This window comes from Dromiciops gliroides, chromosome 3 (assembly GCF_019393635.1).
Source record: "Dromiciops gliroides isolate mDroGli1 chromosome 3, mDroGli1.pri, whole genome shotgun sequence".
NCBI classification, from domain to species: Eukaryota; Metazoa; Chordata; class Mammalia; order Microbiotheria; family Microbiotheriidae; genus Dromiciops; species Dromiciops gliroides.
The window spans coordinates 571,791,057-571,812,686 of NC_057863.1; the positions used below are offsets into that span (position 1 = coordinate 571,791,057).

General features: G+C 36.9%; 1 protein-coding gene across 2 annotated transcripts in view; it reads left to right on the plus strand.

The window, feature by feature from the left end:
- Window positions 1-21,630, plus strand: part of RNASEH2B (ribonuclease H2 subunit B) — a 93,267-nt gene that overhangs the window by 52,843 nt on the left and 18,794 nt on the right. Inside the window, exons 6-10 of one of the 2 annotated variants that reach the window (XM_043991262.1) lie at window positions 1,953-2,017; window positions 5,299-5,404; window positions 12,721-12,802; window positions 15,367-15,409; window positions 21,534-21,614. In XM_043991262.1, coding sequence (XP_043847197.1) covers window positions 1,953-2,017; window positions 5,299-5,404; window positions 12,721-12,802; window positions 15,367-15,409; window positions 21,534-21,614 — 377 coding nt within the window. The remainder of the gene's footprint in view (window positions 1-1,952; window positions 2,018-5,298; window positions 5,405-12,720; window positions 12,803-15,366; window positions 15,410-21,533; window positions 21,615-21,630) is intronic. The other variant, XM_043991263.1, reaches the window with a different exon arrangement.

Here is a 21,630-nt window from a genome sequence, read left to right on the forward strand (position 1 = left end):
TTAGTAGATTACAGAATAGGGAATGCCCATTACTTCTGAGGGGAAAAAAAACCCCAACACCCCCCCCCCCCGCCTCATATTTTGCTCTGATTCTGAAAAATGTCTCCCCGGTGGCCCTACTCTTTTCCAAATAGTCCTTTGGACCAATAGGCAAGAGTTTATGGGCAGGAATTCTTATTTTACTGACAAAATCCCATTGGTACATATTTTTCCTTTTTGTTATTCTAAGGAAGAGACTTAAGACTGTGGGAGAAATGGAGCAGAGCCACCACTTCTTTTTGCCTTATTATTGGTCTTAATTTTGGGAAATCTGCAGTAAAAATGGAGAGGAAATATACAGCAATGGAGTCCTGGGACATCCCAGCCCTACTAGGATGCAAATCATTTACTATTGGTACAGATGATTTAATGGAAATGCAATCAGGTTTCCCTGTTCAAACAGTTTCCATTCCTTCTACTTCCATGTAGAGGAAGAGGGAAAAAAAGTCATTCTACATAACTCTGTGGGATAATTACTATGGAGTTACATATGGTAAGCACCAATCTGGCATTGTAATTTACAGTGGCTATAAGCACATTCATGATTGAGGGGAGGAAGCATTGGAGTAGAAGCAATGCCATTGCTAGTTTCAAAGAAAATACAAAATCCCTTGAACTGAAGAATGTTGCAGATGAATACATTTGTTTAATGGTATTTAAAGCTACTTAGATTGATTGTAGGCAAAGAGAAAGGTGTTTTATGGTTAGTGTAACTTCTATCCCCATACAGGAACAGTTTGATTATAATATAAATCTAAAATTTTGAGGTACTTCACTGGCTATACTGATAATACATTTATGATTCCTGTTCGGATCTTTTCTTAGTATGCCGATTCTGCCAGCTCAGAATGGAGTGATTAACAAACTTTTTGTTAAGTTTATGTAACAGCCTGCCAGTGCTTGGTTCCTGTTAAAATTTATAGAATCGTGCACTACTGAAAGTGGAAGACATTTCTCAGAGCTTCTCAGTCAACTCCTTTTTTTTTTTTATACCGATTAGGAAACTGAGGCCCAAAGATATTATAACTTGCTCTCTAGTGGCACAGCTTTTGTTAGTGGCAAACCTGGAACTATAAGTCGTGTGATTTTAGGCAATGGACTTTTGATAAATACTGACGTGATCTTAAGAAACTTTCAGAATAGAAAATGTAACTCCTGTATTAGTTTGATGAATCTTTAAAACATTTCTATGCCTCTTTATTATTTGTGATGTGGAAAGCAAGGAACCCTTTTTTTCCCTCAATGAAATGTCTCACTTGCACAATTAGATAAATTCTGAAAGTTAGCATGCATAGGATAGCTTTTGAGTTTCTTTTGGGATTGTGGGGACCAATTTTAATTGGGGAGTGTTAGCTAAGTGGCTCACCGAAGTATTGGGGCAAGGAAGGAGACCGGCAGCCTCCCTCAAAACAGAACAGGATTTATTTTAACAAGAATGAACTTAAAAAAACAAACAACACAAACAGGATCAGCAGGATCAAGGGAAAGGAAATAAAATGGGGAAAGGGAAATTATACAACCTGAAAAAATACTACCGCCCAAGAATCAGCTGAGAATATGCAGCAGAACTCCTGTCACCTTCCAACTTCCAGCTAGCATGCCCAATTCTCCTCCCCCAATCCCAGAAACCCCCCCACGGCCCTAGCCAATGGGATGGCCGTTCTGACAGTCATATGACTGCCCTCACTAGGCTTCCAATCATTATAATTTTGCCAGGCCCATGTAGGCGTCCATGAGTGGTGATGACATGAGGTGTCAGCGCCATGGCAACGGCTACAACCAGTGGGTGGAGCACCGTGCGGTTTGCGGAGCCCCAGGCCAGTGCACGCCAAGGCATAAAAACCTCAAATAACAATTCTTTACAGGATATACCCACAGCTCTGATTTTCTTTTTCCTCTTTATTTTAACCCAGAAATTGGAGATAAGAAGTTTTATAAGTACAGCAAGGAGAAAACATTGAAGTGGCTGAATAAAAAGGTAGAGTACTGTTTTTTTAAAGCATTAAATGCCTGTCTGTTTAAAGTGGGAGCATTAATATAACAAGTTATTTGATTTGAAACAGCTTTCCAGAATGAACTCAGCCAGAAAAGCTACATGAGAATTGCCAAGTATGATCCAATTAAAAGCAAATTAATAATAATTATTCATTTCTAGAGTTCTTAGTGTTTGCAAATCACTTTCTTCACAGCAGCGATATGAATTAGGTAATGGAAATATTATTCTCATTTTACTGATGAGGATATAGAGACTCAAAGAGGTTAAACTACTTATTCAAGGTCATATAGATAGCAAACATCAGAACGAGGACTGGAACCTAAGTCTGTCCTCTATCCAAGTCCAACACTGGATAAGACTTCCTCTTACCATTTAGACAGAAATATACAGACAAATATGACAAGGTACCAATGCAAAGCGGGGCACTTTGAATATGGGCAGATTGGTGAAAAATATTTTTATTGACCTGGAAAACAGTGAGTTCAGAGACTAGTTAAAACAAACAAACAAAAACCTGACCTCTACGAGTTAATAAATATGAAATAAAATGCAATTTTAGTAACCTTTTATTGAATAAAAATGCCACACACTATTTTATAATTCACTGTTGTTCAATTAGTTGATAAACATTAGTCAATAAACATTTACCAAGGATCTACCATGCATCAGGCTCTATGCTAAACTTCAAGGTATTTTTCATCTAACTAATTTTTTTGCCTTCAGTCATTTGGACGACTTCCACTGGCCCATTGGTTATATGGTTTCATAAGATTTGTCTGTGTCATATCAACTTTAATAAAGATACACTAGAATTATATTTAAAGATACAGCTGCTTAATGAAAATCAAAATAGTGAACAAATATTTACAGATCTTTTAGTGAGAATCTAGGTTACATTTCTGCTCTCAAGGCTGATTGTTTATTTGTTTTGTTTTATATTAATTAGAGTCATTCATATGTTCAAATTTTTCATGAGGATGCTTGAATTTCACAGACCTTCCTAGCATTTCCTAGGAAGTATCTGGATTCACTCAATACAATTCGGTTCTTATACATGTAATCTAGCAAGTAAGCTATTGACCTTCACCTTAGATATAGAAATGGAAGCCTTATTTGGGATGGGGGGTACAATATCCAAGTAGAGAGGTCTTGAAGGAAATAAAAGATATGGGAAGAATCCGGTTTAGAAATCCAAGTTAAGTCTTTGTTTAGGGACAGCTAGGTGGCACAGTGGATAAAGCACTGGCCTTGGATTCAGGAGGACCTGATTTCAAATCCAGCCTCAGACATTTGCCAGTGTCACACAGCTAGTAAGTGTCAAGTCACTTAACCCTCATTGCCCCACAAAAAATTTTTTAAAATGCAAGTTACTCCCTTTAGTAGTAATTTAGTCATAAGAGTATGTTCAATACACTAAATATAAGTAGCTTTGTTGTATAAATTTCAGGTGTGGAAGCCATTGGTAACTAATTGGTATTAGTTAGAACATACCATGAACTGCTACTCCTAACTAAATCTTCAGGCTCTCCAGGATCAGTTATTATTATCTTTGTCAGAAATGAATATAGTTGTCTATTCTATCTGAATTCCTATCAGCTCATCCCACACCATTAAAACCAAGAACCTGGTATTTTTTGTGGAGGTTGACTTGGATCTGCCATGCCAGAGCATCAGGTTTTTTTCCCCCCACTTTACATACTATTTGTGGCCTAGCAAATAAGCACAAGTTCTGGCTTTTGTGGTACAAAGTCAGTCAGCAGATGTGTCCTGCGTAGACAAGTCCTGAGAAGGACAGAGCTTTCTTTTGTTAGTTTAAACTTAATCAATGTCCTTGATTAAGACAATGTTTGCCCAGTAGAAGTATATGATCAACAGCAATGACCTTGTGATACTAAACCATGGGCACCCCTTTGGCAGTCTAATGAAGCCTGCAGACTCCTTCTGAGAGAGGTTTTTAAAAATGTATAAATTGAAATATGTAGGATTACAGGAGAGACCAATTATATTGAAATAGTTATCAAAATATATGAAAAAAAAAACCAGACTCTAGGTCAAGAATCTCTATCCTAAATATTAAGTTTGAATTGGTCAGTGTATCCAAATTTGCTATAAAAACTTACCTAGTAGTTCCAAAGGACTCATGATGGAAAATGCTCTCCAAATCCAGGAAAAAAAGAAAGAAAGAAAAGAAAAGAACTGTGGAATCTAGATGCAGATCAAACCATACTATTTCTATTGGTTTTTGTTGTTGTTGTTGTTGTTTTTGAGGTTTTTCCATTTTGCTCTGATTCTTCTTTCACACTATGACTAATACAGAAATTTGTTCAATGTGATTGTATATATATAACCTATATCAGATTACTTGCTGTCTTGGGGAGGGAGAAAAATTTGAAACTAGAAATCTTATAATAACAAATGTTGAAAACTATCTCTAAATGTGACTGAAAAATAATAAAATATATGGAAAAAAAGTGATGGAGTCTGAAAAAAAAACTTATCTAAGACAGAATTATTGAAGACCATCCTTTTATGAGGTTTATGGGACTAATAAGAATTTAATGCAGTTTCCTGTGTTTCTACATTTTATGTCCATTATTGTGCCTGTGACATTATAGTATAGGCTAGGTGCCCTATGAGTCTGGATAATGTAAATTGACCTAATGAAACTTTAGCCTATGTCCTACCAGCAGTAGAAAACAGTAGATATCACAAAATAGGTTACTGATTTTCACTTGTAATTTTGCTAGATTATCATGGCAGTGCCTTGTAAGATTTGTGACATATTCTCAGCTCTTTACGTATGGAATAAGAGCTGATGCAAATGGATCTTGGAGCCTCATCTAATACTCTCTTACTCAGTCCTTGTAAATTAATGGTTTAGGTGAATTTATATTTCTTTATTTCATTTATTCTCTTGATCCTTTGAGTAAGCAGAAGTTTATGCTTATTTCACTTAGGGAAATTTAAAAGTTACTTAGATAAATACATACTAAAAATAAGTTGAAGTGTTATCATTTCTTTATAATTTTCTTCTGAGTCTAAAGTCATTTTTGATCTTGTGGGGTACTGTACAGGTATTTATAGAACCTCAAATACTTATTGCTCAGTCCCTTAAATACTGACTTGATTGGCCTCTACAAATTCTTATGTTAATTTCTTCCTCAGTCTTTGTGGCATGGTTTTCCAAAATGGAAAGGGGCAAGTGTTCTTTTAATAGTCACTGATTTCCTTCATTCTTCCTCCCCATTTTTATCATTCTCTAGGTGGATCAAACCGTGAGAGCTTTAAAAATCGACAACATAAATGTAGGTGCCCGAGTACTATTGGCCATGTTTATCCCAGGTGACCAGGGCTCTGATGTCAAAGAAGGTAATTTCATAGAATCATAGATAAGAGCTGGAAGGGACCACAGCTGCCTTCAGATCTATCCCTTTATTTCACAGATGATCAAACTGAGATACAGGAACGTTAAGTCACTTCCTCAGGTTCATAGCTGGTAAATGTCTGAAATAGGACTTGGATCTGAGATATTGCAGCAGCAACCATTTTAGAATAGAGTTGAGATGCCTGTATCTCAATACCTATCTGGAAATTTTTTGAGCCTTTGATTTTTATTTCTGATTTTGATTTGATTTCTGATATATTTCTGAAATTTATTTCTCTTATGTCAATATGTAACAAATATGTAATTTATTTTTCTGAGTCATGTAAGATTTCTGTAGCAGACTTCCTTTTATTAATGTTTGGTTAAATGATAAAAGCTTGACTTAGGTTTAAAACTTATGTACCTTACAAGTACTTTTCAATTACATGCATGATTATTTTGTATTCTAATTGAAAAAAATAAATAAGTTTACAAGTCGAGGGCTCAAATCATACTTTCCTAGAGTGATAGGAGAGAATTGGGTACATTCAGCAGAGAAGAAAAGACATGATAGATGTCTTCAGATATTTGAAAGGGTTTAATGTAGAAGAGGGAATGGACTTTTTCTAATTTGGTACCAGAGAGCAACACTAGGACCAAAGAGTAGCAATTAAAGAGTTATATTTTATAACAAAAAGATTTGAGGCTAGATGAGACCTTAAAAGATCAAATTGTCTAGCAGAGAGGATGTGGCTTAATAAGTGTTGGAGCCAGGCTTGAAATTTAGGTCTCTTGCTGCCAGATGTAGCAGTTCAGTATGAGGAAGAATAACAATTAGAGCTGTCTAAAAAGGAATTGGCCTGCTTCATAAGCTGTGTTTGTTACTACCACTAAAATTTTTCAAGTAGAAGCTAATTAACCATTTATTTTAGACCTTGTAGATGGGACTGATGCCTTGGGTATGAATTAAACTGGATCAGCTGGATGGCCATCTTTATGGAATGCAAATTCCTTGAGGACAGGGGCTATTTAGTTTCCTTTTTTGTACTCTCATTGCCTACCACAGAGCCTGGCATGTAGTAAGCCCTTAGTAAATGTTTACTGATTGATTTACAAGTCAGCAATTCAGTGATTAGGCTTCTCTCAAGCTACATCAAGGGTTAATAGGTTGGCCACCCACTCTGCAAGACCTCACATCACTCACCTGGATTTGTGGATACCTGCTCACTTCCTGGACTGGCTTGCTTCCAGTCTGCCTTGACACAGGAAGATTTAGGTTCCCAGAAGAGGACTAATGTTAGTTATACTCAAGCTCTCTGAGTCCTGGGAGTCATTCTGTTGTGAAAGAATGTATTTCCCCTATTCACCACTCCAGCTCTTGAATGCCCGTAATGTGTTTCTGTATACACAATTAGCCACTCAAAGTAATGGCACTTTTAGATCTTATGAATACTCATTTATCTAATAAGGCAAAAAACATGATGATAATATCACTAGTACTCATGTATTAAAGCAAATATATGAAAAATGAATATATCAGTCTACAAATAAACCTGGGTTAACCCCACCAAGGCACTTAGTATCTCTAGAAGAGTGGACCCTCACAGAAATCTCCAGAGGAGACACATAAGTGAAGAAAACCAATGTGCTCAGGGTAACTCACTATTCTGGAACTGTAAACTTCAGTATCCTCATTTTGTCTTAGGGGCTGTCCATAAAATTTCATCGATGAATGTAGCTTATATGTGGAACAAATTCTTCCACTTCTAAACTGGATTAATCTACACTGTTCTTGGTGAACAACTCACTGGGCACTATGTCTCAACTAAACTAGTTGATCTACCAAGTGACTTCTTTGATTCTCTGCTTTCAATCTGTTGTCCAGCTCAGCTAGAATTAATCCTTAACAGTAACTATAGTATCCATCATTTTTAGCTTTAGACCTAGCTGATGCAGTTCTGAAATCTGTCCTTTTACCCTATCACTTCTGATTTTTTTCTGGGTTAAAGCTGTCAATCTTTTCTGCAAATCACTCCACCCAGGCTTATTTATGACTAGTAACAATAGAATTAGAGAACCCAGAATTCTAGGTCTGGGAGGAAATTGGAGAGCATCAGTGCAACCTCCTTATTTTGTACAAGAGGAAACTGAAGCCTGTGATTAAGTTTGAGAGTCATACTATATACCTGCCAAACCATAGTCTCTCAATGGCTCCATTTTGTCATTTCATATTTAGAAGAATTCTGCTACCTTTATTTTTATACAATGTGATTAATTTCTAGAAATTCTCCTGACTAAGCTCAGAAGCCATTGTCCCTCTGTATAACTCAAACATGTGCAGTTAGAGGTGTTTTGTATAAAAAGACATTTGAAGAGTAGTTCACAGTCATCTTACAAACATTCTTTACATAATCTGCCAGCCAGTGCCATGTCAGGAGTGGTATGGTTCCCTTTTTGCTAAGCACCAAGCAGTTTCTAAGACTGGTGGGGAAAAGGAGACTTCCTTATACCCTTTAATTTGGGTACAAGTTGAATCGAACTCTAATGTGGAACATACTGTTTTTCTATTTTGACTCAGATTTAGAGCTGGACAGGACCTCAGAAGGTCCCCCCTCACTTTACAGATAAAGAAACAGAAGCCCAAGTTAATTAAATTGCCTGAGATCTCATAGTTATATTAGTAGCCAAATCGGGACTTGGGTATCTGATTACAGATCGTTCTTTCTGATGTAACATGTACTGACCCTGTTGCCCTCTAGGTTAAGCTGACCCCGAAAATCCCTTCCCTTAGACATCAGTTGTCCTAAAATACAAGATGACTTCACTTCTCATATGGCTTTAAGAATACTTTGGGAAGGGCCATGAAGTCTACACGGGGGCTTGATATGGATGAAAGAGTCTTCTATTTCAGCTTACAAGTAAACATCCAACTTACAAGTGAACTTTTGGAATAGAACCGCTCAAGCTGGGCAGTGCCTGTGGTTCAGAATAGTTTCCCAGGTAACAGCAGAAAGATGAGGACACTTTTTCACTCCCCATACATCATCAGGTTTTGTTTTTTCATTGTGTCTTTTGAAGGCTCCAGAGAGGGTAAAATGATGCTGTTTATGCTTATTTTGAATGCTTGTTAAAGGTTACTTCTGAATTTCATAAAGAGTAAATGACTCTTAATTAAGGAGTTTAAGAAATCTTATCATTCATTTTGGAACGGGACTATGGAAAATTACTTTTACATTCAGGAATTTTATTTTTTAAAAAAACACCCAAGAACCTTTCTTTTTTCTTTTTTTGGCTATTTTAAAAAATATTCATTAGGCTATCAGTAGTCATATGAAGAAAAACAGTTTAAGTACAGGAAAGAATATGACTTCTTAATGTTTGTATGATGCAGTAAGAGTTCTTTAAAGCGACTCTTGTCATCCATATAAGAAAACAGTTGCACTGAAATGCTCACTACCCATATGTGCAGGGGTGGCTGAAGAGACCTTTCGTCATTGCTGCTTTTCAGACTGTAAACTCCTTTTAGGGGAGAGACTGTGTCTCAGATTTCTTTTAATATTCCCCAGAGTGCCTAGCAGTGTACTCAACACTTAAGAGGAGCCCAGTAAATTTACAGTGTAGCTGCTGTTGGCAGACAGCATCACAGGCCATAGATCTTTGGTTCCCAAAGTCATTTTGGCTTGTCTGCTGCTGTATCTCCTAATGTGTCACAACTCTGCAGCATCATTTAAAGTTGTGCAACTTGGTGGTGCAGAGGAAAGAACATTGGACTTAGGAGGGAGGAAGATCCAAGTTCAAATCCTGCATCAGACACTTAGCAGCTCTGTGACTCTAGGCAAGTCAGTCTCCTCATCTGTGAAATGAGAGGGCTCAACTTGTTGACCTCCACATTCCTTCCCAGCTCTACATCTATGATCTGTGATCTGTGATTGAACAGCTTGCTGTGATGTTAACTACAGTTTATGTATCAACACCTGTGAGAATAAAAGAGGGAGGGAGTACTTTGGAAGAACTTTGTGAGATCTGCCAAGCTGAGATCTGCCATAATATACCCAGTGTGAAAGTGGTCACAGGTGGAGTTTGGCAGAACCTGTCAAGAAACAAGAGGCTCTCTGCTTTGAAAAATGGGAAATGACATTGATTAATTCATCATTTCTTATGAACATTTGACTCATGCAAAATAGTTGCTGCAGTGAGGAGGTTGAAGGATGTCTTTTGAAACTGGAACCCATCTTAACCAAGACATTTAATTTCCTTACCAGGCAGTGCTCTACTATAGAACAAGCCCTCAGCTCAAATCATTGCCAAGAGGCAATGTGGTACAAAAGGAGTGTTAACCCTGGAGTCTGAAGACCTGGGTTCAGATCATTCCCCTGATGCTCATTACTTTTGTGTGACCTCAGGCAACTAATTTAACTTCCCTGGGCCTTGGTTTCTTCAACTGTAAAATGAAGTGCTTAGATTTGATGGCTTCTAATCTCTTTTCCACTTCTAAGTCTGTGATCTCATACTTCATTTCCAAAGCCTTACAGGGAAGAATGACAGAAGGTTTTAAGTACTGATGCCTAACAGAACAATGAAATAACCAGATTATCCTGTGACAATTTATGGGTGACAGTGGGAGGAAAACAAACAGATGTGAAGTAGAACAGATTGGCCAATGTGTTTATGTGAACTTCTTCACATAATTGCAACAGTAGAACCACATTTGGACGCTCAGCATCCACTGTATTACATGAAGCAGTAACACTTCAGAGGGTAAAGTCAGGACGAATACCTAGGCCTGCCTAAATACTTAAAAGAAGAACCATATCCTAGAGGTGACACAATTTAAAAGGTATTTGGATCAATTCTTGGGATCTCTAAAAGATGGAGAGATTCTATCTAAAGGAAAAAGAAAATATCACACGTTAAAAAGACAAATGACCAAGAAAATCTTAACTACCAATCAATATACCTGCTTTCTCGTTTCTATAGGATGATCTTTACACGATCTGGGACAATTAAAGTGGACAAAAGGCTCATGTTACCCAGACTGTGACTTACAACTAGACTATATAGTCTGCTGAATTAGCCTGTTGGAATACTATTAGGCATAGATGTAGATAAGATGGCAAGCTATGTCTCTAATGCAATGGAGGAAAAGATTGAGATGAATCACCCTTGGGGAATTACTGTTATTGATCCTACACAAAAAAAGCTAAAAAAGCCTCTCTCTTCAACACAACTGTGGCCTAGTTGATCTGTCTACAAGTCATAGACACTATAGTCTCAGAAGAATTTAACTTATAACTAACCCAGTGGGCAGTGGAACTATACATGACAGGGCAAATAGACTATAGCATTTTTCCAGTGATAGCTTGTATACATAGAATAATATTTTCTAGGATATATATGACAGGAATAGAAAAGGAGGCAGACTGGTCATGTAATGAGAATTAAAGACAATAGATAGAAAATCCCTATGCTCTTATATCAGTACCTTTGACATACTAAAAGATTAAGAAGGCAGCCTCCAGCACATTTAGTAGACCCTCAGTGGAAGATTTATGGGGACAATATGGAAAGGAATTGCACATAAAATGAGTTATGAAAAGATTATGATTGGCACTGGTGAAAGGCACCCGTGCTAAGAAAAATGACAGCTCATTCAAGTATCATTGTTATCAGTGTTTTTTACAACATCTTTTTTCTGCATTGTTCTACTGGCTATCTTCCAGGATTGTGACAGTGAGCTTAACCAGCCACTTAATCTTAAATATGGTTTAAGTCTCATAGCCATAAAAAAAAATTGTACACTATTATTACCAACGTGCAGATTAGGTTTTCCTGGTCAGATTGATAGAAAGCCTTCCTCATTTTTAAGCTGACCCTGAGGCACAATTTGGGACACTACCTTTAAGACAAAGTTTGTTCTAACTGTCCATATAAGGAGAAAAAACCCAACAATAGATGGAGATTGCCTATTGTCCGGATTATGATGTGCAGCTAGATGGCAAACTGCTAGAGCTTGTCTGTCAACAAGTCGCTAAACATTTATCAAATCCTTACTGGTGCCAGCCACTATACTGAATGCCAGTGATAGGAAAGAAAAGCAAAGCATGGTCCCTGGACACACAGTGTCAGTGGACTAAAAAGTTGGGCCCAGAATCAAACAAGAAGAGAGTGGGCTGAATTGTTTGCAGAAACTTTTATCTTAATAATGACAAACTTCCTTCAGAAACAAGTCCCAGCTTTTTAATACAAATAACCTATTTTGGCATGGTCACTAGTCAAGAAATACGGTTCCTGAAGAATAAAAAAAAAGAGTGTCACTCAGGACAATGGAGAAAACTGATAGTTACGAGGAAATGGCATTGAATATCCAAGCAGGAACTCGAGGAAGGGCCAGAGTGAAAGATCATCAAAGAAATGTAACCAGATAAAGAAGATAAGCTGGATAAGCTGCTCATGTTGTTAGAGAGCAGAGGGAAGGCCAAGTTGCTCCACCAGTATTCCCTTATGACGTTAGGTGAAGGGGAGGAAGGAACTCTAGTACCATGGGTGGACAGCTCAGTGGCAAACTTGTGGGGGGATGTGAAACAGAGGTCACACAAGTTGGACAGAAATGGATGGGTCATGTTCTATATTAGAGGGAATATCCCTATTGATGAGATCAAGCATTATCTTGTTTATAAGCAGTAATGGGAAGGGAGACAGAGATGATTCTAAAAGCAGAAGGCCTCAACTCTAAAAATGACTTGGAGCAATTTCTGCCCCCATATGATTGTCCTGCCTTACTAATGATGTTTAGTTATGCTCTAGTATTTTATATGAAATACCGACATGAAAAACAAGACTCTGAAACAGATTCCATGGTCTTATCTAAATGTTTCCAACTAAGGCCAGAACCATATTTTAGTCCTGAAGCATTTGCCAAATAACTGTAAGATCCAGATGCTTTAGAATTAATGATTATGTATTCTGTTGAGTTAGCCTTTTACTTTTAAAAAAATAAATTTTATTAGTTCTACAGAAAAGACATATAACATTAAGTATCCTCTTAAAGCAAATACCTTTTCAAGGACATAGTCTGTAGATTACTTCAGTTTTCTAAAATAATCACCCTAGTTACAGTGGATTTCATTATAAATGTTATGTTGGAAGAGAAATAACCAGAACTACTCATCTAAGAAAAAAAACACTGTGCATATAAAACTGACTATTCCATACTATTACAGCTATCCCATGCAAAGATCTCAATTGTAAAATAATCCTTGGATAATGGATTGGTTCTTTTTTTTTTTCCCTAACTCACAGCCTTAACTTTATTTTCTTTCAGAAGATTATATCCGTTATGCTCATGGCCTAATATCTGAATATATACCTAAGGAATTAAGTGAAGACTTGGCTAAATACTTAAAGTAAGTATCATTCATGTTTAGTTATGCTAAGGAAGTGTACTGCCTCTTGTCACCAAAGGGGGGAATAAACCTTTCCTTGATGTCCAAAAGGAATTGCTTATCAGATGATAATTTTTGATAATAGGATTTCCACTTATTCCATATCAAATATTGGGTGGCTTGGAGGCTGGTATGTTTTTTGATAGTTTGACATTCTATACATCAAAACTATTTCATAACAAAGGATGAAATGAAGAGTTAATATGATTTAGGAAGAAAAATTTATTATATTAATTTTGACCCCCAAATCATTCTGTTTCAAAGTTACCCTATAGATTTGCCTTGTGATCTTTCAGGAAGGGAAAACAAATCTAGCTATGGATTGCTTTTTGAAAAAAACCAAAAACATTAGATTTGAAGGTTCTGTTAAATTTCTTTGTGAAATCAAAACCATCCTATAGTAGTAGGAAAAAATATGCTAGATGTGAAGGTAGGAGACTGGTGTGTAGAACCCAGCTAACACTTGGGATGATGGACAAGTCATTCTCTAGCTCTCTGAGCCTCAGTTCTAATTGTGGCTCCAATTCAGATCATGTTCCCTGTGTGTGAGAGCATAGAACCAGCAACAAGCATTTATTAAACACCTACTATGTGCCACTAAGCTCTAGGGATACAAGACATACTAAATACTCTCTCCTTCCAAGCAGCTATAGAACACTAAAGACATAATGAAATCCTATTTTGTATTCATTTGTGCTTGTTGGTATGCTGCATCCTATGCCTGTGTTGTCTCTTCAGTTAATCAATGAACCAAGCACATTCTATGGATAAATAGAATATTCCTAGCCAGGTGTGAGGGATGCAGATACGATACATGAAACAATGCCTACATATCTCATAGAGCAGGCACCATAATCTGTCATGGAGCCTTGGTATTGTATCTGAGACCTGGAGTGCTTTTCTCTGAAGCTTGCTGATAATTTCTATTCACTTAGTTACATCCTGAGCCTTTGGTCACCTTGGAAGACCTGTATGGCAATCACATTACGTAGACAACCCATTACATGGGACAGCTGCATACAAGGTCTGTGACACATGTACAAACTAATGGTTCTCAAGTTTCCTCCTCTGTGTATTCTAGATCTTTTTCAGTCACAAAAAGTGTCAGTTTATGTTAAATTTGTACATTTACTAGGGACCTTGCCAGTTCGTTTCTTTCTGAACTATTTAGTTCTGTTTTTCAATGGAGAACTTATATTAATTAGAAACTTGATTTCTATCTTTCTGTCTTTGATCCTTTCCCTTTCCAATTTGCATTTTCCTTTTTCCCTACTTTTCTGAAAAATAGCAAAAAGCAAAATAAACAAGTTTTCTCTATAAAGTCTAAACCAAAAAGTGAAACAACTAATATTTTTGTTCATGGTTACAAGTTACCTAGGGTTAAGTAGGCAATAAGTTTTTGGAATCTACTATACAATGTACATAGGTACAAAGAGATCTTTAGTGATTTGTGGAGTTTAAATGTCAAAAGTGTGTGTGTGTATTAAAATGTGGCAAATCTATCTAGGTTATAATATAAATATAGATTAAAAGATCTTACTTGTCTTAGAATAATTTTGTTTTTTGTTTTTTAAATCTTAGTGTGTTAATAACATATACAAAATATTATTTGGGGTATGTTTAGCTCACCTAAATTATTTAAGTTTTGTCATTTGTAAAATGAGGTTTATAATATTTATACTCTGTACTTCATTACTTCATTTGGATTTATGAGATGTGTATATAATGTTCCATAAACTATAAAACTCTATAGGAATGTGAACTATTATGTAATTATTCGCTTAACTCGGAAGAATTAAAAGTACAAATACAAGTAACCCAAAGGACAATTGAAAGATAAATAGTGGGTATAACCATCTTCATATCACCAATGATGACTCATACTCAGGGAGTACCATAAGGCATTATCCATAATATGTGTGACTGGAAAAGGAGGTAGGTGCGTCACATAGTGAAAATGGGAGATAATAGTTGGGCAGTCGAAGTACTGGTAGGAAAAAAAACTAGAGGGAAATCCCCAGTGTTGGATGGGTTGTCCACAAAGAATGTAAAGGGAGGCATGGTCATAATTTCTCAAGAGGAGAAGGCTTGGTGGGCGTGTGATCTCCACGTATGGCAGAAGTACCCACAGCTCCATCCGAGTTTAGAAGTATTTAGTGTGGTTGGTACCAATATAATAATGGAAAATAGCATGAGACAATAGAAGGTCTACCAGACTTGGCTTCAAAGGACAAATCTCTTCATTTTTCTGGGCCTCAGTTTCTTCATTTGTAAAATGAGGATGCTGTCCTAGATGAGCTTACAAGGTCTCTTCTGGTCCTAAATCTGTGATCCTAATACTAGCTCACATTAACAGATGTATCCATATAATGAGCTCTCTCTTTCCTTTCCTTGGTTGATTTCCGGTTAAAGTCAGCAGAGATTTCAAGGTGAATCATAAAAATGGAAGCTAAGCTTTGCATTTGCCTGGCCCCTCCATTTGATTGTGGGTAAAAAGCCATGACCAAGATCTCTTATTTTCTTAGGCTTCCAGAACTTTCTGCTTCATTGCCTGAGCCTCCATTAAAGGTAAGAAGCTGTGACTAATGTACCTTTGGGGGGCTTGGGAAAATATTAAGCTTTTATCACATGAGATTAAACATTGCTTATGTACAATTTTATGCATGCTGTACCCACCACACACGGTGTAAGTCTGTATGGGATGTGGATTACATTCTGCCTACTGTTTGTAAGAATTTTGAAAATGCCTATAGTTTTGGTAAAGGGGAAGCACTTAAGCTACTCCCACGGCGGTATATAAAGTGTCACTATAGCTAATGTAGCAGGATAACTTTATAAGACTGACCCAGAGGTGAAATTAAGGGGAAGAAAAAAGAGCCCTTTTGCAAGCTTGCTTAAATGTTCTGCATTATCAGTTACAAGAAATACTCGATCCATATAAGTCAAAACTCATTTGATTTACATCTCATTGACACCAGAACATGGGCGACCAGAGTGTGGTTTTTCCAACACAAAGAACCATTTGTATAGGAATAATAGCCACATTTTTCTTTATTTTAAACGATCAGGGAAATTTGTGTAGAGTTTTCATCTGTTACTAGGAAAAGTTGTCCTAGCCCAAACAGTCTACAAAGCGCCACCCACAGCTGCTCCACAGCGTGGGTTACAGCTGGTATCTGCCTCCCGGATCTGTAGGCTCAGAGAATCTAGCCGTAAACAACACCTGATCTTTAAACATGGCCACACACAGGCAACACAGGGGCCTCAGAGAAGTACGCAACTCAGGCGCAGGGAAATAAACACTCCAACCAGCTCGTCGTCGTCGGTACCATTTTCTTAGAGCTTGGCTACACCCCCTCCAAGAATGGATCCCTTGAGAGGGTATAAAGGACATGTCGTGGGTTTCAAATAGCATTTCTTTTACCTTTCCACATACAACCATATAATGCCTAGGTTGAAAGTAGCCAGGGCTTCCATGGCTCCAGCTTTTGGGATACAGAGGCTCTGTCAAGAAGTAGTTAATTTGACATTTAATAAAAATCTGATTAACATATTTGACCAGTGGCAATACTTAATCCACCCTCTACAAGTTGTCGAAATCATAGTGGGATATCTTTTAGGCACATAAAGAATAGTACCAAAAAGATAGAATCAGCAGATTTAGGGTCATAAAAATTGCCGTACTGGGCCAGACTCAAGGTTTCTCCAGCCTGGCATTTCACTTTTGACAGCAAATAGTAACTTTAATGTAACTAATATTAACTCTAAAGGGTTATGGATGGTCCCTACCATTAAGCATCATCACAGTTTTCCTTAGTAACACATTATAGAGCATGCTTAAAATGATCAAAACCTGTTTATGAAAAAACATATTTTTCCTTTTAAAAAGATTGTTTCAGGCAGCTAGGTGGTGCAGTGGATAAAGCACCGTCCCTGGATTCAGGAGGACCTGAGTTCCAATCCTATCTCAGACACTTGACACTTACTAGTTGTGTGACCCTGGGCAAGTGACTTAACCCTCATTGCCCCACAAAATAAATGAATAAATGAATGAATAAATAAATAAAAATTTAAAATTGATTCAGGTAACAAGCATTTTAAAATTAAATGTTCCTCCAATTACCCCTCCATTAAGCAAATTAAAAACAAAAAATAAATCCCTCATTACATATCTACATAGGCTGGCAAAACAAATGTCCACATAAGCGATGTCTATACATGTATGTCTCTATGCATTTTTAGTTCACAAGCAGAATGTTTCGTCGTCATTCCTTTGGATTCATGGTTTATCATTGCTTTTTCAGAGTTTTAAAGTCTTTGAAAGTTTTTATCATTATTCTCATCAGTTTATAAAGGTCTTCCCAGTTCTCTCCAAAGTTGTCCATTTCATACTTTCTTATGGCACAGTAATATTCCATTTTATTCATACACCACAATTTGTTTAATCATTCCCTGATAGGGATATATGCTGTTAGCTTCCCATTTTTGGCCACCACAAAAATAGCTGCTATAAATATTTTTGTATGTAAGGATCATTTTCCTCTTTCTTTGTTTTCTTTTGGGGCATAGGGTCAAAACGTATGCATGGTTTGGTGACTTTCTGAACATAGTTCCAAATTGCTTTCTAGAACAGCAGAAGCAGTTCACAGCTCTACCAGTCATTCCCTGATATACCTGTTTTCCCATAGACCCTCCATCATTTTACTCTTTTGTCATCTTTGCCAGTCTGATAGGTAGGAGGGGAAACCTCAAAGTGCTTCACTTTGCATTAATCTAATTATTAGTGATTTAGAAAATGTTTTCATATGATTGTTGATAGCTTGGATTTCTTCCTTTGAACATTGCCTGTTCATCTCCTTTGACTATTTATCTTTAGGGAATGGCTCTCAGTCTTATAACTTGAATCATTTCCTTATATATCTTGGAAATAAGACCTTTAATAGAGAATATAAAAATATATAAACACTTATCCAAAAAACACTTTCAATCTTTTTCATATTTTGAACATTGAATTCCATAAATTCACAGTTTTCTGTGGAAGAAGTACTTTTTATTGGTCCTAAATCTACAATTGTCAAGTTATCTCCTCAGGTTCTCATTTCCAGATTTTATCTTTATAATCGTACTTTTACCTTTAGAAACTTCCCTTTTATGCCCTCTGAGATTTCATCTTCCCAGACCAAAGATTGCTAAGTTTTTTTATTTGCTTGTCCTTATCATTTCCCCTTCATGTTGGTCATTTTAGCTGCCTTCCAGGCCTGCTTTAACTCTTCCAATTCTGTTATATTTTTCTTATGGTTTGACAACTGCAGGTGAAAAGGTATGGGACACACTGTTGTTTCATTCAAGCATGAGTATTTTCTTCTTGTCTCTAATACTACTATTAATGATGTTCTCCATGCCATTTCAGCCATTAGGCCCACTGCACATTGGGTTGAGCTGTTTCAAGGAAATAAATATACTATAATGACTTTTAATGATAAACCACATGTAAAGACCTCTAAGGCTCTAGTTTTCTTAGTAAAAAAACTTAGGACTATATGCAGATCTTTTGCAAGTTATTTATAAAAATGTTAAATAAATTTGATTCCAACAGAAGTCCTAATAGGCCCTCATCTTTACAGGGCTCCATCCAGAAAAATGCCTTTTTTAACCATACCCCTTCTTTCTGAATAATTTGTCCATTTCTCTGATCATAATTTTCTATACCTCCATTTCCCCTTTTGCCGCTTTCCTCCTAAACTTAGTCTTCATCCTTACTACAATTTCTGCTTGCTTTGTCAGTTCATCATCCCTACTATGGCCTCATCCTGCATCACCTCGAAATATTGATGCTATAGTTAACCAGTTCAACTATACCCTGCCCCATCCATAAGTCCCTTTCTCCTTTGTTTCAGTCACAACTATTCCCATTTCAGAACCTAATCATGTATTTCCCCCTCAGTTATTCCCATCTCCTGCCTTCCCAGAGGCTATCTCTCAGCCTAGTGCTTGGAATACACTCCCTCTTCATCACCACCTTTTAGAATTGCATCTTCCTTCACGGCTTAGCTAGAAACACCACCTCCTATTTCAAGGCTTTTCTGATCCCCCTAGTTTGTGGTCTTTCCTTCTGCAAATTATCTTATAATTACTTTTATACATATATATATATATATATATATGTATGTTTATATATTATCTTCCCTAATAGAATGTAAACTCCTTGAAGGCAAGAACTGCTGTTCTTTTTTTTCTTTTTAATCCCCAGCACTTAGCACAATGTTGCTTCTCCAAATCACAATTAATTCTTTACAATGTCTTGCTTACAGTAGATCCTTAATAATAATAAATGTTTGTTAAGTCAATATTCTATCCACCATAATTTTTTTAAAAACCACACATTTCCCATTCCCGTGGCAACTGTTTTTTTATAGCTAAAAATCTAAATATATGTAGCGGTAGTAGTTTGTTTAACATATGCACAAACCATGCTAACTGCTGCACCATGAGTTGTTAGAAACCAAGGAGCTCACAATGTTTGTTTTTCTTTAATATAAATAATTGTAGCAGTATTTATATGGTGTTGATTCCTAAGGCCATCTAAACAAGTCAGTCATCGTCTTATTTGAAGCAAATGGTTTTCATTTTTGGACCCTCTCCATTCAGTTTTGCTATGGGATAAAACCCATTAAAAAGAAACTGTGATATAAGCAGTTGTGATGTCACCTAGATTTAAAATGTTTTGCTACCTTTTGCCATATCCTTACTCCCTGGGATTTTTTAATCAAAATCTGAAAATGTAGGTTTTAGCCTTGCTGGTAAAGTACCAGATGGTAGTTTCTTGTTGTTGTTTTCCAGAAAAGCCCCTTTTCAGCATTAGTTTTCTTGACCCGAAAGCTGTCTGTGAATTTAAATTTTAATATGTGCCCCCTAAAAGGGTCTAATCCTTGGACTTGGGGAGGTATATGTGTCCATCTCTTTTTACACTATTATTCATGTGTTTTCTGATATTTGTTTACCATTGCACACCAAGAAACAAAATATATTATTAATATAATTTAAATCTACTAATAATCATCAATGTATTATAAGATATTAATAGCATATTAATATTTTACTGGGAGAAATCTTAAAGAGAAACATTGTTTTTAATCCCCCCTAAATCCTACATTAAAGTAGCCACTTTTGTCCAAGACTTATAAAACTTTTCAAAAGGACCATCTCTCAAAAAATGTTTTATACAAAAATCTGAGGCCTAGAGATGCGCCATGGTCAGAGAGCAAGTTGGAGACAATTCTTGGATCAATCTCCTTGTTTCTAGAAGAACATGGATACCATACACAGGTCTCTTCACCATGAAGTCTATTACTTTCCACTTTTGTCTTAGAATCCAGGTATTAAGAACATATTCCTCACAACCTCTGTTCTCTAAGAGATGTGTCTTCTATGCTTAGAGTGCTGCCTCTACTTGTTCAGCTTCATGGAAATGTGAGACCACCCTCTGGCTCTTGAAAAGACACCCACTTTCACTTGGGCACAGGGTCAATGTTAAAAGTATAAATATTAACCCGTGTAACCACTTGACGCTTGCCAGTGTGGTATGATGGGAAAATCACAGCACTGACTGTTGAGGAAAGCAGTTGGGTTGTAATTCCAACTCTACCACAAAGGACCCTTTTCACCTAGCCTGTCCGTGCCTTGATTTCCTTGTTTTTAATATGAGGCTACTAACACTGTCCCAACCACCTCATAAGGTTGTTCTGATGTGGATAAAGTGGGGGCAGTTAACAACAATGAGTTTAAAACTGTAATCGTGACCAAGCTTGGCTCTAGTGAAAATAGGAGAAAATGCGTCTCCCTTCTTTATAAAGGTCAGGGAAAGGGAGGGCCTACAGGTATTTAACACTGGATATGGTGTCATACTCAGGCAATGTGTTGGCTAGTTTTACATTGTTGCTTTTTGTCTCTCTTTTTCATTCATTATTATAAGGGATGGCTCTCTGTGGATGAGTAAGGGACAGAATATATTTGGAAGTGAATGTGATATAAAAACAAAAGATTTTTTAAAGCAAGTTTAAAAATCAAGTTACATAAGAGAGTTTTGGGTATATTATTAGTGTCCATAAGGAGGTACTGAGAGGCAGCTAGGTGGCACCACAGTGCACAGTGTACTGGGCATGGAGTCAAGAAGACTCATCTTCATGAGTTCAAATCTAGCTTCAGAAACTTACTAGTTGTGTCACCTTGGGCAAGTCACCTAACCTTATTTGTAAATAAGCTAGGGAAGAAAATGATAAACCATTCCAGCATCCATGCTAAGAAAACCTCAAATGGGGTCACATAGAGTTAGACACAACTGAAAAACAACTCAATGATGATAACAACAAAGGGGTACTTTTATCAGTCAATGTCCCCAAAGACTGGCCATAGGCCACCCTCATGGAAACATGAGTATCATTTTTGGCCTGGCATTCACTTTTATAACATATGGTGAATGATATGCCATGATCTCCCTACGATTAATGGTCAATCTAAGAGAGATTTTGAGAGTTGATGTCACCTCATTAGATGGCTGTAGCCTAACCCATGAGGTGACACTTGTATGTATGTATGGTTGGACCACCTGAATAGGGGACTTGGGGAACTTTGACAACAGTTGAACATAAGCCGTGGTGGCATTTGACACAGCTTCATCATTCTGACCTTGCAGAAAAGGAAGGTGTCAGATGGACCTGTAGAAGCAGAGGAAGACTACACTAAGTTTAACAGTATAGATCTGAAGACTAAAAAGGTATGTGTGACCAGCG